The 25902-nt window shown below is 35.7% G+C and overlaps 1 protein-coding gene and 1 pseudogene across 2 annotated transcripts in view; one reads left to right on the top strand and one right to left on the bottom strand.

The window, feature by feature from the left end:
- Positions 1-25902, top strand: part of COG5 (component of oligomeric golgi complex 5) — a 196686-nt gene that overhangs the window by 114939 nt on the left and 55845 nt on the right. The window contains exons 9-12 of the mRNA XM_081101799.1: positions 5198-5310; positions 5562-5639; positions 14215-14296; positions 22521-22725. Of these exons, the coding sequence (XP_080957925.1) occupies positions 5198-5310; positions 5562-5639; positions 14215-14296; positions 22521-22725 (478 nt within the window). The remainder of the gene's footprint in view (positions 1-5197; positions 5311-5561; positions 5640-14214; positions 14297-22520; positions 22726-25902) is intronic.
- On the bottom strand, positions 8502-9077 carry LOC308527197 (small ribosomal subunit protein eS7-like; annotated as a pseudogene). The gene has a single exon. The product of its transcript is annotated as a small ribosomal subunit protein eS7-like (transcript).

The following is a 25902-nucleotide window of genomic DNA, read 5'->3' as shown; positions in this document are numbered from 1 at the left end:
GTATTACGGTTCCCCAGGTCAGTTAGTCTCTGGTAATATTCTGGCAGATAAGGCTTTGCTTAATTCGTTTCTCTTGAGAGCAGGCCTTGTTAAGGACAGAGTGCTCTGGCACATTTCAAAATGATTCTTTTTCCTTTCCTCCTCTGGAAGCATAAGGGGATTTTTCTCCACTATTTACTGTGGTAACCTACTCAGGCTCCTGAAGGTAAACCTCAATACTGTAGGGTCCCTCTGGAGTTTATAACTCAGAATTGTCCACACTGAGCCTCTAGCAATTCACCAACTACCATTCTGGTTTTCCTGCCATGGTCCTGGTTCGCTCAGCAGTTTTTGCTAGGGAGGCTCAGCTTTGGTAAGCAGCAACTCCCTGCATTTGCTTATAGGCCTTCCTAATTTGGGGGACAGTGGTTTGCCATATGTCTTCCCCTCTCTTATGGGTCCAAGGAGAGTTGTTGCTTTTTCAGTGAGTTCAGCTTTTTCTTTGTTGTTAGGACAGAGTGGTACTTCCAAGCTCCTTACATGTGGAACCAGAAATGGAATTGCCAATCAGATTTTTACGGCTCACATAGCTCACTTATTTTTTCTTTGATGTCTGAACGGTTCTTTCTTTACCTTTAATGTTCAGTCATTTTTTTAGGATATATTTTGAGATTGAATGTTATATCTATTTTTTCTGAGTTTGAATATTTTCTCTTATAGAAAAGCTTACCTCAGTTGTACATTTCATATTGTTTTTCTTTTTAGGAACTTTATGTACATAGCATATCTTATTTTCCATTTTTAGTATTTTCTTAATTATATTTTATATCTTTGTATTTTATTTAATTTTATATGGTTTCCTCCTGCCTATTTCCCATGTCTGATTGTGTTTTCACCCTTGATCTTTATTAATTTTTTTTCTAATGTGGTCTTCACCTTTGTTCTATAGTCATACTGAGAATGTTTTCTCTAATTACTTTGAGACAGTGGAAAATTAAGTAACCCTTCCTGTTGTTTCCTTTGGAGGTCTGTTTTTGTGGGGGGTTTTTTTGTAACCTATGTTTATCATCACTTTTTCCTTTATTTATTTCCTCTACCCTTTTCCACCCCAATATATGTGTTAGGTTTCATTTCACTTTGTTTCTAATTACTGTTCATCCTTGGAAGGCACTGCTTGTTCCTTGAAGAATAGTATGGGAATGGTTGTAGGAAGAGACCTGGGACAGTTCATAACTTTGAATTAGGTTTGTTGTCTAGTATTAACCAGTAAAAATTTGAGGCTGTAAAACAAATTAAAAGTGTATTTGGGGTGTTAAAGGATTTGAACCCCAGAGATGCAGGTTTAGGTAGCAATCCAAACTGTGCTCTGGAGAGAACAAAGAAAGGCGTTTATCCCTCTTATAAAGACAACCGCCACAAAATATAATTCATGCAAATGAAGGGTTGATGGCTAGGTTAAAGGGAATTGGTTAGTTTCAATATGCAAAAAGGGAGGCAAAAACTGCAAGGAAGGAAGTAAAATTCATATACAGCAGTGATTTTCAACTTTTTCATCTCATAGCACACATAAACTAGTTACCAAAAATTCTGTGGCACACACAAATTATATTTTTTGCTGTTCTGACAAAAAAACGGTATATTTTTGATTCGTTCACACCAGATGGCTTTTGTGTTGGCTGTCGTCATATTTTTATTGGACAATCTAAGGGAAATGAGGTCCATGGCCCTGACTAAATAGTGTGGTCATTGCACGTCTTAAAAATTCTCTCGGCACACCAGCATGCCTCTTGCTGCACACAGTTGAGAATCCCTGATATAAGGTCCTAGGGCAGTTATTTCAGGATGTTTATGACTCCATCTTGAGCTGAGTTTAGCAAAATGTTTAGCAACTTACCAGCACAAGTACTAGTACTTTTTAAGTACTGAAGCACAAGATGTGCATAGGCCCCACTTCCTTAATAGCCTCCTGACTATTTTTTAAAATATATTTTTATTGATTTCAGAGAGGCAGGGAGAGGCAGAGATAGAAATATCAATGATGAGAATCACTGATCAACTGTTTCCTGCACACCTTACAATGGGGATCTAGCCCTCAACCCAGGCATATGCCCTGACCAGGAATCAAACTGTGACCTCCTGGTTCATAGGTTGACACTCAACCACTGAACCATGCCGGCCATTCTCCTGACTCTATTTTTAAAATTACTCTCTTAGCAATAATACATCAATTTTTATTTATTTCTACCTTGGTAATACTTCTTTTCTCAAATTTTTGTCTATTCTGGAACTTAGTATGAATCCCAGGAAAAGCCTTTAAGCAATTTTTGTATGGAAATCTCATATTCTCTGCTTTTCTTTCCTTTTGTATTTTTTAATTCTCACTCAAGGATATTTTTCCCTTAATTTTTAGAGAGAGTGGAAGGAAGGGGTAGAGACAGTGAGAGAGAAACATCAATGTGAGAGAAACATATCGGTTGGTTGCCTCCCCCCACATCAAGCCAGGGATCAAGCTTACAACTGAGGTAGGTGCCCTTGACAGAAATTGAACCCAGGTCCCTTCAGTCTGTCGGCTGATGCTCTATCCACTGAGCCAAACTGGCTAGGGCTTCTTTCTTTTTTTCGCCTCATTTTACCTCTAATAGTCTCCCCAAGCTAGAGAGCTAATTCTTATACAATGTCATTTTCATTTTATTATACTAATTTCTCTTTCAGCTTTTCCTTCTTTGCCACTCTGCATGAACACATTACTAACTTCTTCCCTAGACCATCCATGTCTATCCATCTCAACTCTAAGCAAAGAATCATTGGATTCAAAATTCTTACAGTTGATTTTAAGAACAATTTGTTCTTTGTTAATGGCCTCAGATGTCAGCCATCTGGTCCCTTGCTCATTGTGATTTACCTACAGCATTTGGGATACATGCTTCATAATCTCACTGTTGAAGTTTTAATTTGTTGTTGGTTTTTTGTTTTGTTTTTTAAGTTGACGTTTTGCTATACTTTGTGTTCTTATTTTCGTTTTCTTTCAAGGGATGAGAGTAGGAAAATGATTTTATTCCACTATAACTGGAAATTACTCTTACGTGATGTTTCTTTGAGAAATTCTCAGTTTCTCCTACCACTTTAATAAAACTTAGTTTATGACATTATTTATTTTGTTTCATGAGTCCCCCCAAGCTAACTAATAATGACTTCTGTTTTTGTCTATTTATTCTTTCTTCTTTTACATGGCTGTCTATGTTCATTGATTATTTCTATCATATTTATATCTTCAACGAGAAGTATTTAGCTTATGAGAATAAAAATCTTTAGGTACGAAGTTATTATAAGTAAGAAAAATAAAGTCTCTAAAAGTAATCAGGCCTGTGACTGTGATCTTGTTTTTCTGTATCTGTTTCTCCAAAGTAAATATGAGCAGAAAATAGTATCATCTTGTATTTCTGCTGGTATTTATTTTGAGAGTAATGAGTTGATGCATCCCATATTTCTTTATAATAAAACCAAGTTGTACATAGTCCAGGAATTTGATTAGTAGTTTTCATTTTCACAAAGATACTATCTAGCCTTTCCTCACTATTACAAGTTTATATTCTATATAACATGAGACAGATTGTTTCAGTATTATCTCTCTATTCCTTTTATGTTTTTCCTTAATATTCTTTGCAAAACAGTGCAAATGATTTAAAAGATTAATTAGACCTAGATTTCAAACTGGAATTATGTTTTTAAGCAATATCTCTTTTCTACATGTTTCTCTTTTTTATTACTTTTCAATGATCAGAGTAGAAATTATCAAAGCATATCCTTACTAAAGGTACATGTAATTCTTTTCTAAACAGAATTGTTTAAAAGCTAAAGTAAACAATTTTGTTTTGTTTTTCCCTCCATAGATGTAGGATAGACTAATCGTTGATGAGCTCTTGTTTTTTAAGCTTAGTTTGGATTGAAGTTTATACTTTTTCAATTGGAGACTAAAATTACTTCTTTTTATGTTGAAACATTTTAAACCTGTACAATTAGTTGTGTGTGTGTGTAGTACATACAGTAACATTCTTAGATATCAATCTCAAGAAATTTAACAGATACATTAATATTATTTAATATGTAATTTATATTCAACATTTTTCAGTTGTTCTCAAAAATATTTTTATAATTATCTTCCCACCAACTTGAACCATTGAGGCTTTATGCTTTTCTATTGGTTATCTTGTCTGTTTAACTCTCTTTTAATCAGAAACAACTTCACTGCCTTTTTTGTCCTTTGTGGTATTAACATGTTTGGAGAGCCCCACAATCTGGATTTGTCTGGATTTAACTGACTGTTTCTTCATGATTACATTTAGGGTAAACAAACTGGTAAGGTGGTGATGTGTATTCCCCATTACATCATATCAGGAAGCACCAAAATTATGTTAGTCTCTCTCATAATTGCTGATGCTAAATGAAATCACTTTGTTACTGTGGAATATGCCAGATTGTTCCTTGCAGAAATACTCTTTTCTTTGTAATTAGTAAGTAATTGTGGCACATACTTTGAGACCATGTGAATATCCTGTTTCCTGTAACATTTCTCCTGATGTTTTTGTATCCGATAATCTTTATCTCAATTAATTACTTTCCTAGTAGTTTCAAAATGGCAATTTTTTTCTAATTCTGTCATTTCATCTGCATTTATTACCTGACACTCTTCTGTAAACAGCGCTTCCTATCCTTTTAAGCTTGATTTTTCACTATGAACTCATGAATTATAAATCAGTTTGTTTTTTTTTAAATATATTTTATTGATTTTTTACAGAGAGGAAGGGAGAGAGATAGAGAGCCAGAAACATCAATGAGAGAGAAACATCGATCAGCTGCCTCCTGCACATCTCCTACTGGGGATATGCCTGCAACCCAGGTACATGCCCTTGACCGGAATCAAACCTGGGACCTTTCAGTCCGCAGGCCAACGCTCTATCCACTGAGCCAAACCGGCCTCGGCAAATCAGTTTTCTTATAATCCATTATGATGAGTATTACTTTGTTTCTCTTATTTATGCATTCATTGGTTGATTCTTGTATGTGTCCTGACCACAGATTGAACCTGCAACCTTGACGTATCAGAATGATCCTCCAACCAGTTGAGCTACGTGGCTGTGTATGCTTTTTATAATAATATATAGTTGTTACAATAAGAAAATTTTATTTTTTTATATTTCTTTGTCACTCATATAAATAGGGGGACCCGGACGATCTACCATGCCAACTCCAGGAAACACTGCAGCTTTTCGTGCTTCCCTCTGGACCAACATGGAGAAACTTGTGGATCATATTTGTACTGTTTGTGGACAGGTAAGTATTTTTGAGAGTGAAAAGAACATTAATGATGGATTAACTCCTGGTTGTTTCAAGTTCTGTGACCTTGAAAAGGTTTCTGTGAATCTCTGAGTATTCAAAATAACTACATTAGCTAATTATCATGTACGGAAAGGCTCTGCCAAAATGCCATTTCCCTTCCCTTGCTTTTTCTAGTACCTACTCTGCATACTTATTTCATGTGAAAATACCTAATTATATACATTTTCCTCTCTTCCCCTTTTTAGGTACAACATCTACAAAAAATATTAGCCAAGAAGAGAGATCCTGTTTCTCACATTTGTTTCATTGACGAAATAGTTAAGGTATGTTTAAATGAAAACATTTTTGTCTCTTTATTGAAAACTGCAAAGAGATAACGAGTTAGTGTTATCTGTGTTTATATCTTACAGAGAGGCTACATGACAAATAGCTATAGGAAAATAAGTATATTTCTTGACAACCACAAATTTTTATTTTGCAATATATGTTTAAACAGGTTTGTTTATTGAGTAGTTTCTAGAAGCAATACTCTTTAATTTTTGAAATGCATATAGTAATTTCCCTTTTTTTATGTAAATAATTCATTGTAAATGTTCTTTAAAGTTCCACTAAAGAATAAGATGAAACTTTTTGGTAAATAAGAGATTTAATTAGTGGTTATTATTATAGTGTCTTATAAAATCTCTACTAAAGATAGTTGGATCCGCCCTAACCGGTTTGTCTCAGTGGATAGAGCATCGGCCTGTGGACTCAAGGGTCATCCCAGGTTCGATTCCGGTCAAGGGCATGTACCTTGGTTGTGGGCGCATCCCCAGTAGGGAGTGTGCAGGAGGCAGCTGATCAATGTCTCTCTCTCTCTCATCGATGTTTCTAACTCTATCCCTCTCCCTTCTGCTCTGTAAAAAATCAATAAAATATATATATAAAAAAAATAAAGATAGTAGGATCCATTCAGTTGCTAATTTTTCATAAATAACACATTACTATATTCATTTTCCACATTCTGAAATCACTCTCCTATCATCCACTGATCTGCTGGCTGGATGAGCAGTAAGAATTCTTTCTGGGCATGGGAAACCCTGACTACATTTTTTTCATTCTTTTTGCTACGTTTTTGATAATGATTAATAGAATAACTGATTATTCACCATTAAATATTAATACCGGGGGCTCCAAAGAAAACAATTCTCTAAGGTCCCAGTGTCATGGTTTCCTTGTAGTTTCCTTGTAGTTTCCGTGTAGTTTCCTTCGTAGTTTAAAATTTTAAATATTGTATATATCATGTTGGGGATTTCCAAAACTACCTTCAAGTTTGGTGATGCATTAGGAGCATTCGCAGCACTCAGCATATAGTCATGCTCGTGGCTATGATTTATTTTAGTGCAAGATATGGAGTAAAATTAGCAAAGGGAAATGTGCATATGGTGAAGTCTGGAGGAAACCAGGTGCCAGCTTCCTAGAGTCCTCTCCCCTTAGAGATACACAGGACACCTTCATTTCTCTGCCAGTGAGTTGTGACATCAGACATGAAATGTCTTCCAGGGAAGCTCATTTTGAGCCTAGAAGACCAGGGTTTTCATCAGAGGTCAGGGCCTAGCACATACCAAAACTCTAGATTTCCCAAAGGAAAGCAGGTGTTCAGCACACATTATTTGTACAAGCAGTTTATATGCAGTCAGCACTCCTGTCAGTTAGAGAATCATGAGGATCCTCTCAAAATCCAAGATACCAGGTAAGGACCTGTCTTGTAAGCAGGCATTTTTAACTACAGCAGTCTCAGACCTACTCTGTTAACTTTTTTCTGCACATATATATTATATACTTACTTAAATTATCCTGCTTCATATTTGGCTTTTAATCATGTGAAAGAAACAATAAGATGCTTTTGCCAATTGGTATAGTTATTAGTTTTTTACATTTCCTAGTAGATGGGGTAACTAATATCGGGTCTTCATTATTATAAGCAAACAACTGCACATGTAGTGTTATCATTCATTTCTTCTTATTTTGGGCATCTTTCTACCCAAATTAATTTAGTCTTTAAATGGAGTGGCTTGGTTTCAAGCTTTTACTATCTAATCTTTTGTATATGTTTTGTTTCTTTTTAATAGTTTACTTAATATTCTGCTAACAACATTAGAACAATTATAATGAACCCATTATACCCAAGAGAGTCTAAAAAATAAAAAAGGAATAGTGCCATTTAAAGAGGCTTATGTTTGTGATGTTATTGCATTGAGCAAAGTTTCAACATTAAAAACATATCAGCCTGGCCAGAGTGGCTCAGTGGTTGAGTGTTGACCTGTGAACTAGGAATCTCAGCCCAGGTTGCGGGCTCAATCCCATGTAGGATGTGTAAGAGGCAGCCAATCAATGATTCTCTTTCATCATTGATGTTTCTCTCTCCCCCTCTCCCTTCCTCTCTGAAATTAATAAAAATATATATTTAAAAAAACTCGTATCACTTCCCATCAATATTCAGTTATTATAGTGAATGGGCATTGGCAGCTTATGTGGATCAGGTTTTAAACGCCTGTGTATTATTATCGATTAAAAAGGATTATTAGGGCCCTAATTGGTTTGGCTCAGTGGATAGAATGTCGGCCTGCGGACTCAAGGATCCCAGGTTCGATTCCGGTCAAGGGCATATACCTTGGTTGTGGGCACCTACCCAGTAGGGAGTGTGCAGGAACCAGCTGATCGATGTTTCTCTCTCATCGATGTTTCTAACTCTCTATCCCTTCCCTTCCTCTCTGTAAAAAATCAATAAAATATATTTTTAAAAAAAGGATTATTAGGAATAGGGATATATGATTTCATCTTGATATATAGATATTAATTGTGCTATTAGGAACACATCAAGGTGTGAAGAGGGCATAAGTGGGTTGAGTATAAAATAGAACAACCAATTATATTGGATATACTAAATCTTAGGAACATAGTTTAAATGTGGAACCTTTTCAAAGCTTTTCCTTAGTTAAGATAACTAATTTTGCTTCTGCTTAATTTAATAAATTCCCTGTAAATTTATAAAATTAGCTTATTATTTTCAGTTCATACTATAGTTTGAAAAGACATATTCATACCTATTAATCAGATTATTTATGGCATTTAAGTGTGTAATATACTTTTTTCCTCTTCTATATTTTATGTTCTTTCTTTTCTTTTATGTAGTCATTTTTTATTTACAAATGAAACTCTGGGAATTTAAAATTAACACACTTGCCCGTGAGCTTCTTATAGACACCAGAAAAGGTTTCAACCTTGTATTCCACATTGTTCTGCTGAGCTTTATCCAAAGGAACCTTTATGAGCCAGCTGCCGTCCAGTTTCATGTGGATTTTCTCACCCACCATTTCCCTTGGCTAAACCAAGACCCCAGGATGGTATTGTGCACGGTTGTTAGGGTCCGGTTCCTGGGACTCTCTTGCTTATTCTTTGTCCGGCTTTGTTGAGTTGACTTAGGCAGAATGATAAAGACAATGTGCTTCCCACTTAACTTCTCCAACTTGCATACCAGCTGAACTTGTATTTTCTGGAAAGACTTCAGTTGAGGGACTAGAACAAAGATTATTATAGCTTTCCAACAGCCACCAATTTCAGTTTCCTTGGTCGTTGTTATTGGTTCGGTTCAGCTCCAGTAGCTGGGCCTTGAAGTCTGAGTTCATCTCCAACCCCTGCAGAGCCTGGGAGATGCTGGACTCGAACTCATCTGGCTTCTCACCATTGCGCTTCACAATCTTGGCACTCAAACTGAACATGGCCTTCTCCTTGGTGAACGCCCACCTGAGACAAGCTCTATACTGTATTTTCTATAGTTTACTTGAATGAGTAATTTCATTTTAAATTGGAATTTTAGACTTTATTTTTTACATATCAAAAGTCTAATTTTAGTATCTTTTAAAACAAGTTGAGTTATAGTATTACTATATAATCATCAGTATTATTTAACATTTTGTGAAAGTGAATGAAGCAAATTATTGACAAATTATTCAGGATCCACATAGTCAAAAACAGGTTTTAGAGTCTCATCTATGGAATTAAGCCAGTTTAGCTGTATGTGGGAGTGTAGATATGATACTTTCATTTTCTAAGCCAGCAATTTTTATCATTGAACAGAATCTTGTAATCATGTGTGTAGGATGTATTAGGCTAAATTTGGGATGTGTTCAGCATTTTGAGTAGCTATAGTACTAATGAGAATTTTAACTATGAAAACTAATGTGTGTTTTTTCTTTTTTAGACATAGCAAATGATTTCATTATAGCATTCGAAACTGAGCAAAATTTTAGGGCACCCAAATGTGAAATCTTTTTAATTTTATGAGAAAAAAACAATTTACCTGTGCCATCTCAATTTGATTTAAAAAATCAAGTAACACCTTAGCCTGATGGGTCTCGGGTTCAATTCTGGTCAAGGGCACGTGCCAGGGTGGCAGGCTCAATCCCCAGTAGGGGGCATGTAGGAGGCAGCCAATAGATGATTCTCTCTCATCATTGATGTTTCTAATCTCTCCCTCTCCCTTCCTCTCTGAAATATATATATATATATATATATATATATATATATATATATATATATATAAATCAAGTAGCAATAGTCAATTAAGTATTAAGTCAATTAAGTCAGATATTATCCACAAAGATTCTTAATCTGCAAAGGTTAGATTTATGCTTTTACTTGTATAGGAACCAGATATTCTTAAGGGCCCTCTCACTGTGGTATGCACAAATTCTAGATAAATTAGAAAAACATCATTTTGAATGTACTGTTGGGCCTGCAAAAAGTAAGAGCATCTCTGAGGGACATATATACATATACACATACACATACACATATACATATACATATGTATATACATATACATATACACATACACATATACATATACATATATATACATAAACAGATAAAGTGGTTGAAATTTTAGTGGAGATTTGTGAGGTATGTCATTACAAAACCTGGATTGTCCCAGGATCAAATGTTCATTTCAATGATAGGATCAGTCCAGTAGGTCTCTGGGGCTCTGGAAACATAGAAGAATGCCCTGGCTGGTGTGGCTCAGTCGATTGGAGTGTCATCTAGCACACCAGAAGGTTGCAGGTTTGATTCTTGGTAAGGGCATATACCGAGATTGTGGGTTTGATCCTGGTGGGGGCACATATGAGAGGCAGCAGATCAATGTTTCTCACCTTGATGTATCTCTCTCTCTTTCTCTCTCTCCCCCCCCCCTTCCTCCCTACGTCTCCCCCTCTCTCTCTTTCAAGTCAATAAACACATCCTCAGGTGAGGATAAACAAACAAAAAAATAAATATAAAAAGAAAGAAAAATAAACCAGATAGTCTTACACAAAGCTGATACCTATGACATGGCTAACATGGTCCTCAGTAACAGTATTTCCCTCGTCTGTGGAGGGAAGCATTTCTAGTTTAGCCATCAGGATTCTCCATGTATTAAGGTCAGCCAGATATGAGCTCACAGTAAAAAATCACCTAGCCTATAAATAAAGTAGAAATATGACTGAGAGTCAGAAGGAAAAACAAAGACAATGCAAGACAGATTTTAGATTCCTAAAGAACTTTTATAGTATAGACTTCAGAGTTTAGAATGATCTGCTGAAAACTTAAAATATTTCTACCTGATATATTTTAGAAATAAAAAAAAATGGAATAAAAATGAGAAACAAAGTATTATTTAGAAAGACCATTTAGATAAAAAAGGTCCGAAACCGGTTTGCTCAGTGGATAGAGCGTCGGCCTACGGATTTAAAGGTCCCAGGTTCGATTCCGGTCAAGGGCATGTACCTGGGTTGCGGGCACATCCCCAGTAGGAGATGTGCAGGAGGCAGCTGATCGATGTTTCTCTCTCATCGATGTTTCTAACTCTCTGTCTCTCTCCCTTCCTCTCTGTAAAAAATCAATAAAATATATTTTTAAAAAAGGAACCAAATAGAACATTTAGAAATTAAAAATGAAATTATTAAAATAAAAAATTTAGCAGATGCATTAAACAGATATTACATAAAGCCAAAGAATGAATTAGCGGCCAAGCAGATAGAATTTATTAAATTATCCAGAAAATAGCATGAAGACATGGGCATGGAAAATAAGAGAGAGTAAAATTTGTGGAGAATTAATTGCTGTTTTAGTATAAAACTAATTGGAAAAGGAAAGCCAACAAACAAAGAAAGAAAACCATATCATCTCAATATATGCAGGAAAAGCACTTGATAAAATCTAACATTCATTCCTGGTAAGAACTTTCAGCAAAGTAGAAATAGAAAGGAGCTTTCTCAACCTGCCAAAAGGCATTTATGAACTATGAAATGGTAAAATCATGCATCATGGAGAAGACTGAGTGCTTCACTCTAAAATAATATTGGAAGCCCCATATTTAATTATATCACCCAGAGGTAACATTTTTAAATTCACATTTGGAGATAGGTCTTCAAAAAAGTAAATTAAAATGGGGTCATTAGGGTGGACCTTAATCCAATATGACTGGGACCTTAATCCGTATAACTTCTTAATACGTACAAGAAGAGGAAACCTGAAACATATAGAAGGAAGACAATGTGAATACACAGGGAGTAGACAGTTATGGACACTTGTATACAAGGCTTTGGATGGAAATAAATATATCCATTTATTTCTTCTCTGGATTAGTGCCTAGGAGTCTATTGCTTAGTCATATGGTACGTGAATGTTTAACTTTTTAAGAAACTGTCAAACGGTCTTCCAAAATGTTTGAACAATTTTACATTTCCCATCAGCAATATATAAGAGTTAGAGTTGCTCTATATCCTCACCAACACCAGCACTTGGTATGGTGAGTTCTTTTAAATTGGGTTTATTTCATATCTATCTGTGAAGTGTCTATTCAAATTTTTAGCCTATTTTTAAAACTCGGTTATCTGTTTTCTTAATGAGTTTTGAGAGTTTTTTAGACGCAAGTCCTTTATTAGATATGTGATTTGCAAATATTTTCGCCAGTCTAGGCCTTGTCTTATATTCTCTTAATGGAGTATTTTAGAAAGCAGAAATTTTTAATTTTTAGTTAGTCCTATATATCAAAATTTTTTTCTTTTATGAAAAGAGCTTTTGGTGTTGCATCTATGAAATCTTTGCTTATTCCATGGTCACAAAGTTTTATTGTTTTTTTCTATAAGTCTTAGAATTTCAGGCTTAACATTGGGTATTCAAATGGTTCAGCACTACTTGTTAAAAAGACTATTATGTCACCACTGAATATATGCCTGAGTATATTTTTGGACTCCATTCTGCACCAACGATCTAAGTCTTTAACTTTTCGCTAACCCCACACTTCCTTAAATACTGTAGTTTTATAAAAAGTCTTGTAATCGGATATTGTTAGCTCTCTAGTTTTGCTTTTCTTTTTCAAAGTTGTGTTGGGCTTCCCATGCTCTTTGTATTTCTATTTGACTTTTGGAATCAGCCTGTCAATTTCTCCAAAACACCTATTGAGATTATAGATCAATTTGGGAAGAATGGACATCTTAACAATAATGAATCTATCTACCCACAAGTAAGATACCTCTACTTATTTAGATCTTCTTTACTTTCTCTCAGTAATATAGTTTTCAGATGTTGTTCATCTTTTAACAGATTTATTCGTATTTCTTATTCTTTGATGTTACTGTATATGGACTTATTAAATTTCAATTCTCAATTACACATTACTAATTCTATGTAAAAGTACAACAGATTTTTGTATATTGATCTTGTATTCTGTAATCTTGCAAAATATCACTTATTAGTTCAGGTCACTTTCTTGTAGATTCCATCAAATTATTTACATAGATGATCCATTCATCTATAAATAAAGACCATTTTCCCTTTTCCCTTTCCAAACTGAAGTCTTTTTCTTATTTGTTGTACTAGGTGGAAGCCATTTTCTAGTTCATTGAATATTAATAGAATTAATGAGAGCCGAAAGAAATCATTGTTTTCTCCCTAATTTTAGGGGTGAAGCCCTCAGTCTTCTCCATTATGCATGATTTTTTCATTTCATTGTTCATAAATGCCTTTTAGCAGGTTGAGAAAGCTCCTTTCTATTCCTAGTTTGCTGAAAGATTTTATCAGGAATGGATGTTGGATTTTTTAAAAAGTACTTGGTAAAATTCTGGAAGTGTGATTCTGTTTTAACAATCTCAAAGTACTTTGTCTTGATTTAACAAATGATATTTGAACTAATATTATCTCTTTTTAGTAGTTACTTTCTAAAACATGTACCCCAAGTTGAATGAAAAAATATTGTGCTCAGCTAAGTAGTAATCATTCCAGTCTTAAAGCAAACAAAACAAAACTGTATCTATGTTTCAGGCCGTTCTCTTTTGTAACTGGCGAATTATATCCGATGGTTCTTCTTAGTCTGAGCATGCTTTGTCCATCATATTGTTATGGTCACAGAAGTTCCTTTTTTATTTCAAAAGGTAATGATAATAACTGTAATAATTAACATTCATTGAGGGTTTATTACATGTCAGGAACTGTCCCAAGACATAACTTTTACAGCCTTCTTAAATCTTCATAATTCTGCAGTGAAAAAAAATAAAGAGGGAAAAAAGGACAAACAATAACAACAACAAAAAAATCCTGCAATGCAGGTACTGTTATCATCTCCATTTTACAGATGGAAAGGGGGCACAGAATGAGTAAGCAACTTGCCCAAACTCACACATCTAGTAAGTAGAGCAGGAGGATGATTGTTTACCTGAACTTGAGATATGAACTATATTCTACTTTGTTACTTAATTCCATTGTTTGGTAGTTGTCTTAGAAATTTTCATTTAAATACATTGAAATACATTTTCACATTACATCTTATCCATTATAGTTTTTTAAAATAATGAATAAATCTCTTTTTTGGGGTCACAGGATGGACAGTCTGAAATTTTATACACATTTTGGAATTCAATTACTCAAGCACTTTACTCTCAATTTCAAGTGGCAACAAATTGTAAGTATACTATTTATTTTGCAAATTCACTTCTTTTTTTCCTTTTTATTGAATTTATTGGGGTGATATTGGTTAACAAAATTATACAGGTTTCAGGTACACAATTCCACAATGTAAATTCATTTTAAAATTGTTTAGTTACTTTAAAATTTAATGTCAGGAAGTTTTCCTTTGTTGGTTTATAAAACATATTGTCATTTCTTAAGTTAGCCATATATTCAGTTTTATAAGCAGCAGATAACTGTTTTTACATTTTTAATATTTATTACCTTGAATAAAAGTCTTCAAAGAATAAGTTAATTCTCCATAATTCAAGCATAGAGGAATTCTGTCTTAATTTTTCCTATGTGTAAAGGGTATAAAGTAATTGATGTTGAAGAATTTAGTTAATGCCTATAGAATTATTTTCCTAACTAAAAAATATTAAAATATTTTCCTTAGTGTTGAAAAAAAACCATCATTTAGCCCTGGCTGCTATGCTCAGTGGTTGGAGCATTGGCTTGTGCAGTGAAGGATCTTGGGTTCAATTCCAAATCAAGGAATCTCTCTCTCCCTCTTCCTTCCTCTCTGAAATCAATAAAAAAATATTTTTAAAAATGGGGGGTGGAGGGCAGCACCTGCGTTGCAGGTTCTATCCCAGCCTTCGTTGGGGTGCCTGCAGGGAAGCAACCAATTGATGTGTTTCTCTCCTATCAGTGTTTCTCTTTCTCTCCTCTCTCCCTCCCGCCCTTTCACTCTCTCTAAGAACCAATAGAAAAAGTATCCTTGGGTGAGGATTAACAACAACAACAACAACAAAAAAAAGCAAAAGATTGAATGAATGAACTGATGAAATACCTGCATCATGAATTAAAAGTTGCTTATCCAAATGTGATCCACAAAACTCTCTTAATTTGTTTTTGCCATGAAATAATTGTGCAGGGTAGTTCTAAACAATGAAATATACAAACTAGCTAATACCTTATGAATGTTATTGTCTAATTACTGAATGTAAGAATATTGAATGAACCTAGGCTTTTTTAAGCGTTTTGAGAGTTTGTGTGTAGTTAAATTTTTATTCACAAACTTTGACTGAAAGTACCTAGTACATTAAAATATAGGGTGTCCCCTAAAAACTTATACACACTTTTCACCCATTTTGAATTACAATGGGTTAAATCTGAAAAGAAAAAGAAAAAAAAGAACATTAATTGAGCTATCAGCTGTTAATGTATATACATTTTGGGGGGAGACCCTGTATTACCTAGTCACTGGCAACACAAGGTTGAATAAATCTCACTACCCACCTCCCTACTTCCATTTCTAAGGAAATATGCAACAAGGCTGTATCCATACAAGAGGTCTCCATTAACGTGTGGCCAAACAAAACTTAAGCAGAGAATTTATTTAGTGCAGATTTATTTCATTTACTTCTATAATCACACTACTCAGAGATACTTTACTACTAGTAAATCTCCCTGCATTAGATATCTGTTTTGGTCAGCTTCTTCTGAGATAATAATTCAATACAGTAAAAGTCACCAATTTTAAGCAGAAAATTCTATGAGTTTTGACACCTGTTTATATCCTTATTACCTCCATCACAATTGAGATTTAGAATATTTTCATCACTTCTGAAATTTTTCTCATGTTCCTTTGTAGTTAATCTCCTCCCACCTTTTAGCTTCTGGCAACTATTGTCATATAAGTTAGCTTTTCCTAGATTTTCATTAAGCTGGAATCATGCAGTGTGCATTCTTTTATATCAGTACTAGAGGCCCGGTGCACGGCATTCATGCACTGCAGGGGGGCGGGGGGTCCCTCAGCCTGGCTGGCACCCTCTCACAGTCCAGGAGCCCTTGAGGGATGTCCGCCTGCCGGCTTAGACCTACTCCCTGCCAGGGGCCCTTAGCATTGCCATCGAGGTGGGAGAGGCTCCAGCCACTGCAGCTGCACTCGCTGGCCATGAGCCTGGCTTCTGGCTGAGCCGCGCTCCCACTGTGGGAGCACACTGACCACCAGGAAGCAGCTCCTGCATTGAGCGTCTGCCTCATGGTGGTCAGTGCGCATCATAGCAACTGATCCTTCCGCCGTTCAGCCAATTTGCATATTAGGGTTTTATTATATTGAATAATTATTTTAAGATGCATCCATGTTGTAGCATATTTCAGTAGTGCATTTCCTTTTTATTGCTGAATTGTATTTCATTGTATAGATGAAATACATTCTTCTGTTGAAGAACAATTGGGTTACAATTTGGGTTATTATGAGTAAAGCTAACTACAGTCATTTACTGACACATCTTTTTGTATACATATGTCTTTATTCTCTTGGGTAAATACATAAGATTGGGATTTCCTGATAATTTGATAAGTATGTGTTTAATTTTGTAAATAATTGCTAAACTATTTTCCAAGATATATGTACCATTTTACATTCCCATCAATAATTATAATTCCAATTGTTTTACATTTTTATCAATCAATGATATTGTTAGTCATTTTAATTTTAGCTATTCTTGTGAGTGTTATAGTAGATTTTAATTGTGGTTTTAATTTCCATTAGCCTAAAGACTAATGATTTTTGACCATATTTTCACATACTTACCTACCATCTGTATGTCTACTTTGGTTATGTGTTTGTCAAGATCATTGTCTTAGGTTAGTTGGTTTTTTAAAAGTTTATTGCTTATTCTATTATTAAGTCTTAAAAGATCTTTATATATTGTAGACTCAAAGTTCTTTTTCAGATGGGTGTTTTACAAATATATCCCCCCCATCTGTGGTTTGCCATTTTATTGTCTTAGCAATGTCTTCCAAATGACAACAGTTTTTAATTTTGGTAAAGTCACATTTATCAAATTTTCTTTTATAATTTGTGGGAGTTTTTTTAATCAAAGAAATATTTGTCAAATTCAAGGCCAGAAGTATTTCCTCCTATATTTTATCCTAGAAGTATTACTAGGTTCTTTATAGTTAATTTGTGAATATGATATAAAGGTTAAGGTTAATTTCTATACTGTGCCTATAAAAATGTCTCCTAGGATTTTGATTAGGATTGCATTGATTCTACAGAGCAATTTGTGATAAATTGGCATCTTAACAATATTGAGTCTTCTGATCCACATTTTTGCTCTGTCTTACCATTGATCGGTTCTTATACATTGCCTCTTATCAATGTTGTGTACAGTTTTCAGTCTAGCAAATCTGTTCTTAAATTTATTATGATTTCATATATTTTGAATTTATTATTAATGATACTTTTTAAAATTTTTTCTTTAGAATTGTCCATTGTTAGTATTTAGAAATACATTTGATTTTTATGTACCGACCTTGCATTATTGACTTTGCTAACCTTGTTAGTTCTAGTAGTTCTTGAAGATTTTTAAAATGATTTTGTGTATTGATGATGATATGGTCTGCAAATAAAGACAATTTCTTTTTTAATCTAGCATCCTATTTTTTTTTTCTTAATACACTGGCTGATACCTCTAATACAGTGTAAAATTAAAATAGCTGCTGCATTGCTTACTATCTTACTGAGATAGAATTCAGTTAACCTTTATATGATATTAATTGCAGGTGTTTCCATGCTGTCCTTAATCAGGATGAAGAGTTTCCTTTCTTTTTCTTGTTGTTTGAGGGAAAGTAGTTGACTTTTTTAATGCTTTTTTTTTGCATCCATTTAGATAATCAAATAGTTTTAGTTATTTTAATCTGTTAATATCATGAATTATGTTGACTTTTCAAGTTTTGAACCTGACTTACATTCTTGGATAAAACTCACATGGTCATGATTCATTATCTGCTTTACATGTTGTTGGGTTTAAATTGCTAAAAAAAAAAAAAGCCTTTGATCTTTAGTTTTCTTGTAATTTCTTTTTCCAGTTTTAGTATCAGGGTAATGAATACCTCAGAAAATATGTTGGGAAGTATTTCCTCCTCTTCAGTTTCTCAAGCAGTTTGTGTAGAATTAGTATTATTTTTTCCTTAAATCAATCTTTGGTCAAATTCACCAAAGAAGTTATATGGGCCTGGAATTTTCTCTGTGGGAAGGTTTTAACTACAAATTTAACTTCTTTCATAAGTATAGGATTATTTCAGTTATTTCTTCTTGAATGAGCTTTGGTAGTTTATGTCTTTCAAAGCCTTTTTACAGTTTGTTGAGGTTTTCTGATTTATGGGAATAAAGTTGCTGTATGCTTCCTTATTACCCTTTGCATGTCTGGAATCTGATGTGATGTTCCATCTCACATTAGTTTCATCTATTTTTTCCTAATAATTATGAGTAGAGGTTTATTAATTTTATTCATCTTCTCAGAAACCAATATTTGGTTTCATTGATTTTTCTCTATTTTCTATTTTATTGATTTCTGCTCTTATGTATATTATGTATTTTCATTTATTTGCTTTGGGTTTGATTTGCTCATTTTCTTGTTTATTAAACCTAAGTTTAGATTATTAATTTAAACTTTGCTTTTCTAATTTAAAGTTTAGATTATTAATTTAAACTTTGCTTTTCTAATTTAAGTGTTTATGCTAATTTTTTTCTACAGGCAGTATTTAGCTGCATGCTATTGTCACCTTATTTTTCCCCCCAAACATATGAAATGTTAAAAGAATAGTGAAATAACATCTATATATCTATGTCTTTGATTCAATAATTACTCAGAGTTGTTCAATAAAATGAGCATTTTTAGAGTCTGACATGTGTGCTTGAAAGTTAAAATTCATAAATTATTTTAGGAGGTAGTTTTTAAAATATTCAGGTGTAGTATTATATAAATACATTTTTACTAGTTCCTAACTTCATGATGGAAGTAATGAGACCAGTTATCATCATGAAGTTTTCTTCACATTGTAAGCTGATTACTCATAAACCAGTAAGAAAATACAAGAGTAAATATGCCTACAAAATATGTAAGCATAATTACAAAATTTAATAAAACCTCAGTTTTTAGAATAAAAGAAAGCAAATGTAAAAGTCCATTTATGTTCTCAGGCATTCATTAAAACTGTATTTTATCACTTTAAAAACCTTTTTAAAATCTTCAAGCTGTTATAGTCAATGAAGACAAGTTTGAAGTTAATTTTAAGTTAATGAAGACAAGTTTTCCAGAGAGTCAGAAGTGGGAGGAGAGGCTCTGCTTCCAGCAATCTGGAGCTGGCTGGTTCTGCGTTGTTACCCCATTGTCTCAGCAATATCCTTCATACTTCTCTCTCTTTTTTTTTTAATTTTATTCATTGATTTTAGAACAAGGAATGTGGGTAGAAGAAAGAAAGAGAAAGAAAGAAACATTGATATGTTGTTCCACTTATTTATACATTCATTGGTTGCTTCTTGTATGTGCCCTGACACAAGATCAAACCCACCGTGGTGTATCGGGATGATGCTCTAACCAACTGAACTTTCCTTTTTTCTATCTTGCATTTGTCCCTTTAAAATATATATATATATATATATATATATATATATATATATATATATGTATATATATTATTTATTTCAGAGGGTAAGAGAGAGGGAGAGAGGGAAACATCAGTGATGAGAGAGAATCATTGATTGGCTGCCTCCTGCATGCCCCACACTGGGGATCGAACCCACAAGCCATGCATGTGTCCTGACTGGGAATCAAATTGTGACCTCCTGTTTCATAGGTCCACACTCAACCACTGAGCCATGCTGCCAGACTTGCATTTCTCCTTTTAAAAAATATTTTCCCCCTGAATTAGAAACCTATTCAAATTACCTTAATAAAACTAAAAACAAAACTAGAGGTTTTCTCTTTAGTTACTATTTAATCTCTCCTCTTTTTATCCAAACTTCATCTTCATTTTCATACTGTTAATCTCTCAAGTAGGTGCACTATAGTTATCTCCCACCATTCTATTGAAATTGTCCTTATTAAAGTAAGCAGTGACCTGCCTCTTAATTACCAAAGCCAGTCATGCTTTTCGGTTCTTATCTTAGGGGACCTATCTGCCTTGTGTAGTCAAAGAAACTACTGAGAAGAAGTATAATATTTTTAAGCAAAAATCTCATTGATATTTCACATTCTGAGTGGTCTGTTACTACTAATAGCATTATTATTTTAGTAACTACCTTTGTGAGGACTTCAAAGTTAAGTTGTTTGTAAAGCAGCTGCCATTTATAGAGCACATACAGTTCCTGATGTGTACTATAGTACTTAAAACTATAGACACAAAATATTAAGGAAATTCAACCATCTGTAGAATGAAGAGTCTATACAATGTAACAGATTGTCTAAGTAAGTAGAATTTTGGAAGAAAATATCTAAAGGGAAATTTTTCTAGCTAGGAACATGTTCTTTCTGATTATAAATGTTCATGTTTATAAAAAGAAGATCTGGATATAATAAAATATAATCCAGGGATTTGACAAAAAATGAATGTACTTTATTCAAAAGATGAGGCTCCTGAACCTATCACAATGAAGATTCAAAATATTTCGTATATAAAATCTGCTGCTTTAATTATCTTTGGGTGATAGTTATTTCCAGGATGATTTCTAAGCTTTGTGTCTGTTAGTTTTCTGTCATAATTTCCAGGTAATAATATTTGTTCACCAACCTGATGCTTTTTCTGCATTTATTTATTATGATCACATGCTTTTCATCTTAGTTTGTTAATATGATGAATTGTAACCAGAACCAAGGTTTGACTGCCTACCACTACGAAAACCAAACTCGTGAGACAGATGCTAGTGAAAAAGGAAAGGGATTTATTGGAGTGCTGGCATCTTGAGAAGATGGGAGACTCTTGTCCAAAGAGTGCAAGCAGGGGTTTTTATAGCGAGGGGGAGGAAACACAGAACAAAGAGATCAGGAGGAGGGGCTGTGGACAGGCAGGCAGTATCCTTGCTGGTCCAGATATGGATCTTTAGTGTCAGTGTGCTTGAACTGGTGAGTTCTAGCCAAATTCCTGCAGTTGGGTAACCTCTGTCAACTGAAGTCATGGTCAAGGCCATTTCTTATGCAAGAGGAACTGGAACTGCTGATGCCTGCAATCTTCCTATATAATAAAAGCCTAGGTGGCATTGCGCGATGTCACAAGATGGCCACCCCACGTCATCACAAGATGGCCACCTCCATGTTATCACAAGATGGCTGCCCCCATTTCATCACAAGATGGCCACCACAATATGGCCGGCAGGGGAGGGCAGTTGGGGGCGATCGGGCTGGCAGGAGAGGGCAGTTGGGGGCGATCGGGCTGGCAGGGGAGGGCCATTGGGGTCGATTGGGCTGGCCTAAACCAGCAGTCGTACATCCTCCGAGGGGTCCCAGATTGGAGAGAGTGCAGGCCGACTGAGGGACATCCCCTTCCCTCCGTGCACAAATTTCATGCACCAGGCCTCTAGCATATAATAAAAGGCTAATATGCAAATTGAACAGTGTAACAACCGGTAGGCTGCAGGGAGCATGCCTAAGCTGTCAGTCGGACATCCCCCGAGGGCTCCTGGACTGTGAGAGGGCACAGGCTGGGCTGAAGGACTCCTCCCCCACCCACCCCACCCCCCAACTGCACAAATTTTCGTGCACCAGGCCTCTAGTATGCTTATAAGGAAACTGTCAGTATAGGTCAGTTCCTTTTATCTGTTTGTTAGTACGTTTTATTCTAATTCAATTTCATGGTTTGTCAGAGTTGTATAAACTTTTTATTCCCTGTTACAGAGTCACACTGATTGATATTAGAGTTCTTAGGATAAATCCCTCTTGGTCATAATGTATTATTCTTTTTATATATTCATGGACTAGATTTGCTGAATTTAAAAAAAAATCCTCACCGAATAATATTTTTCTATTGATTTTTAGAGAGTGGAAGGGGGTGGGGGGCGGTGTGGAGAGAAAAACATTGATATGAGAGAGACACACCAATTGTTTGTCTCCTGCATGGGCCCTGACCTGTGCCTGGGATCAAGCCTGCAAACAAAGTATGTGCCCTTGACTGAGAATCGAACCCACAACCCTTTGGTCCGCAGGTTGATGCTCTAAACCCTGAGCCAAGTTGGCCAGGATAGCATTATTTTATTTATTTTAAATTGCATTTATTGGGGTTACATTGGTTAATAAAACTATACCAGAATTATTTAAATGGCCTCTTTGGAATACACCTTTGGTTTGACCTGTAATGTAAGCTGTTTGTCCCATCATCTTCATATACAAAAGAACTTCTAGCTACATTTTGTTCTATCATTTATCTAATGCATTTATTGTTTTGCTTGGCAGCTTCTATGTTTTTGAAACAGGCATTTGAAGGAGAATACCCTAAATTATTGCGTCTTTATAATGACTTATGGAAGCGTCTTCAACAGTACAGCCAAAATATTCAAGGAAAATTTAATGCAAGTGGAACCACAGACCTCTATGTTGACTTACAACACATGGAAGATGATACACAAGACATATTCATACCAAAAAAGCCAGATTATGAGTATGTTTGTTTAATCAAACCTGTTTGTTGGCATGTTAAGATTTTGTCTTAATCTTATGCTGGAATAGGTTCTCTGGTAGGGAAAAATTGAACACATGCAAAATTAAACCTGAAAATCTCTTAGATCACTCATGTTTAGGAGCCACATTGGAAAACAACATACATCTCAAGTTTAAAGCAGCCACTTTTTCCTCCTATGTTGAAAAAGAGTATTATTTTAAAATTTTTATTTGCGTACCAAATCAATTGATTTGCACACCTTTAAACACTAGAATCAGATTTATAGTGAGGAGGCTGACTCAGATAACAGATTGTTATCACGTACCTTGTAAGAAAAACGTTGGATTTTTCATGGGTGATTTTAAATGTTTGTTTCTTTCACTTAAAAAAAATACTGTGGTTGAATTATATCTCGGTCAGAGATACATAACTGGGTTACAGATTTGATTTCCAGTTCCAGTTGGGGCGTGTGCAGGCAACCAATTGATGTGACCCTCTCACATCGATGTTTCTCTCTCCCTCCTTCCACTTTCCCTCCCTCCCACTCTAAAAATCAGTTGAAAGAAAATCTTCAGATGAGGATTAACAATAACAAAAAATATATAGTTTAGAGGGCAAGCCAATAAATTAGATTTGAGAGGAAAAGAATCAGGGATATACTTGAAAAGAAGACGTTTCTTTTATGGAATAGTGCTGAATTTACTTTTGAAACTGTTGAATTGAAAATGCAAATAGAGTTGTTGAAAAGGTAGTTGAATGTGAATCAAGGCTAGAAATACATATTTGGGAGTCATCATTATAACCATTTTTAAAAATCATGGAATTGGAGGAGATGGCATAGGGAAGATATATATAAAGGTAAACGAGAACTCTGGCCCAAAACAGGTTCTCCAAAATTCATAGATTGGCCAGAGGGATGGCAGCCTGCAATGGAGGCTAAGCAAGAAAATGATTATAAAGGAGAAAAACTCACAGTAGTGTGGGACCCCAAAGAATGAATTTCATTTAAGTTTAAGGAAGATCAGTTAACTGTGTCATATACTACAGAGAAGTTGAAGATGAGGACTGATAATTGATTTCTTAACATAGCAAAATAAAGGTTTTGGAGGCCTAGATGTGGAATGGTAGACACAAAAACATCATTAGAATTGATTAATGACACAATAGGAGAAGATCGACTTCTGAGTGGTTAGTACTCCACTGACCCACTCTCCAGTGAAACTGGTTTGGACTAAAAATAACAATGTAAAGCCTCTGGAAATGGTCCTAAAAGCAAACAGCAAATGACAAATCATTTACTCGAAATCTATGAAAATTCAGTAAGAAAGAATTTATTGAAGAGCCTGTGATATTTGAGCCAAAACTGTTTCTTCCCTCCATTCTCCCATCTCAGCAATGCATACACTCTACTTGAGACTGCAGCAACAAAGAACAAAAGGCTCTCTTTGCCCTGTCAACTTGATAAACTTCCAGATCTTTGGAGAATTTTTATAAGAGTTTATTTGAGCCAAATTGATAATTGATAACATATGCCAGGAAATAAGATCTCAAATGCTCTAGAGAATAACAGATTGACAGTTTCTTTTATGCATTTGAAATTAAGGAGGATTGGAGAAAGTAGGGTGGGCATTAGATTACAGGATAGTTAATGAGATTATGTGCTCTCTTGAGGGTTGATACCTCCTTTTGAGGGGTACTACTTCTGGTATTTCAGAAATGTGTTAACCTAGAAAAATGGACAGGGCTGGTTTAATATGTTTCCCCAAAGAAGTGATAGGCCTAAGTCATGTATACTCACCATGACCAGCCCAATTAGGAATTAATGATCAGAGTACTCTGTGAAATTACTTTCCATAGAATTTCTTTTTTTCATCTACAGCCCCCACCTCCCAATTGCAGGGCTCATCCTGCTAACAGCTTCCCATAGCTGAGGCCAGTTTCAGGCAAATGAGATCAAGAAGTGTGCCCAGCCCTAACCAGTTTGGCTCAGTGGACAGAGGGTCAGCCTGCGGACTCAAGGGTCCCAGGTTCGATTGTGGTCAAGGGCATGTACCTTGATTGCGGGCACATACCCAGTAGGGAATGTGCAGGAGGCAGCTGATCGATGTTTCTCTCTCATCGATGTTTCTAACTCTCTATCCCGCTCCCTTCCTGTCTGTAAAAAATAATAAAATATATTTTTTTTTAAAAAAGAAGAAGTGTGCCCAAGCACCACTCAAGGAGTGGCAACTCTACCTTATTGTGGTACCATGAAAATACTGAAGTCTTAATAAACCTTCCCCTCGCTTTTGAAATAGTGGTTCATGCCAGGAAATGTAGGCTAAGAGGACCTCAGGATGCTTCCCTGCTTCACTAGAGTAAGGTGTTACTTGAGGCTTTTTCTTAAGACAGTTTAATGCTCTCCAGAATCTGATGTCTTAAGGGCTTAATGATTAAGGGAGTGGATGGATAGAAAGGAGAAAGTGTCATGTTAAAGAAATGGAGTTTCTGCGCAGTTACAGATTTTATTGAAAAGCTATTCATGCACTGGGGGAGGGGGTGTCCCTCAGCCCAGCCTGCACCCTCTCTAATCTGAAACTCCTCGGAGGATGTCCGACTGCCTCTTTGGGCCCAATCCAACAGGGATTGGGCCTAATCTGGCAGTTGAACATCCCTCTCACATTCGGGACTACTGGCTCCCAACTGCTCACCTGCCTACCTCCTGATTGCCCCTAACCACTCCCCTGCCAGTCTGACCGACACCTAACTGCTCCCCTGCTGGCCTGATCGCCCCTAACTGCCCTCCCCTGCTGGCCTGGTTGCCTCTAATTGCCCTCCCCTCCAGGCCTAGTTGCCTCTAACTGCCCTCCCCTGCCGGCCTGGTCACCCCTAACTGTCCTCTCCTGCAGGCCTGGTCGCCCCCAACTGCCCTCCCCTGCAGGCCTCGTCCCACCCCCCCCTCAACTGCCCTCCCCTGCTGGCCTGGTCACCCCTACTTGTCCTCCCCTGCAGGTCTGGTCGCCCCCAACTGCCCTCCCCTGCTGGCCTGATCACCCACAACTGCCCTCCCCTGCCGGCCACCTTGTAACCACACGTTGGTGACCATCTTAGGGTGCGATGGTCAATTTGCATATTACCTCTTTATTATATATAAAATAATAATATAACGTATATATTATCTAGGAAGCTCTGTAAACT

This window comes from Myotis nattereri (genome assembly GCF_964212035.1).
Source record: "Myotis nattereri genome assembly, chromosome: 11".
Taxonomy (NCBI): domain Eukaryota; kingdom Metazoa; phylum Chordata; class Mammalia; order Chiroptera; family Vespertilionidae; genus Myotis; species Myotis nattereri.
This window is presented reverse-complemented; position numbering and strand designations above follow the sequence as displayed.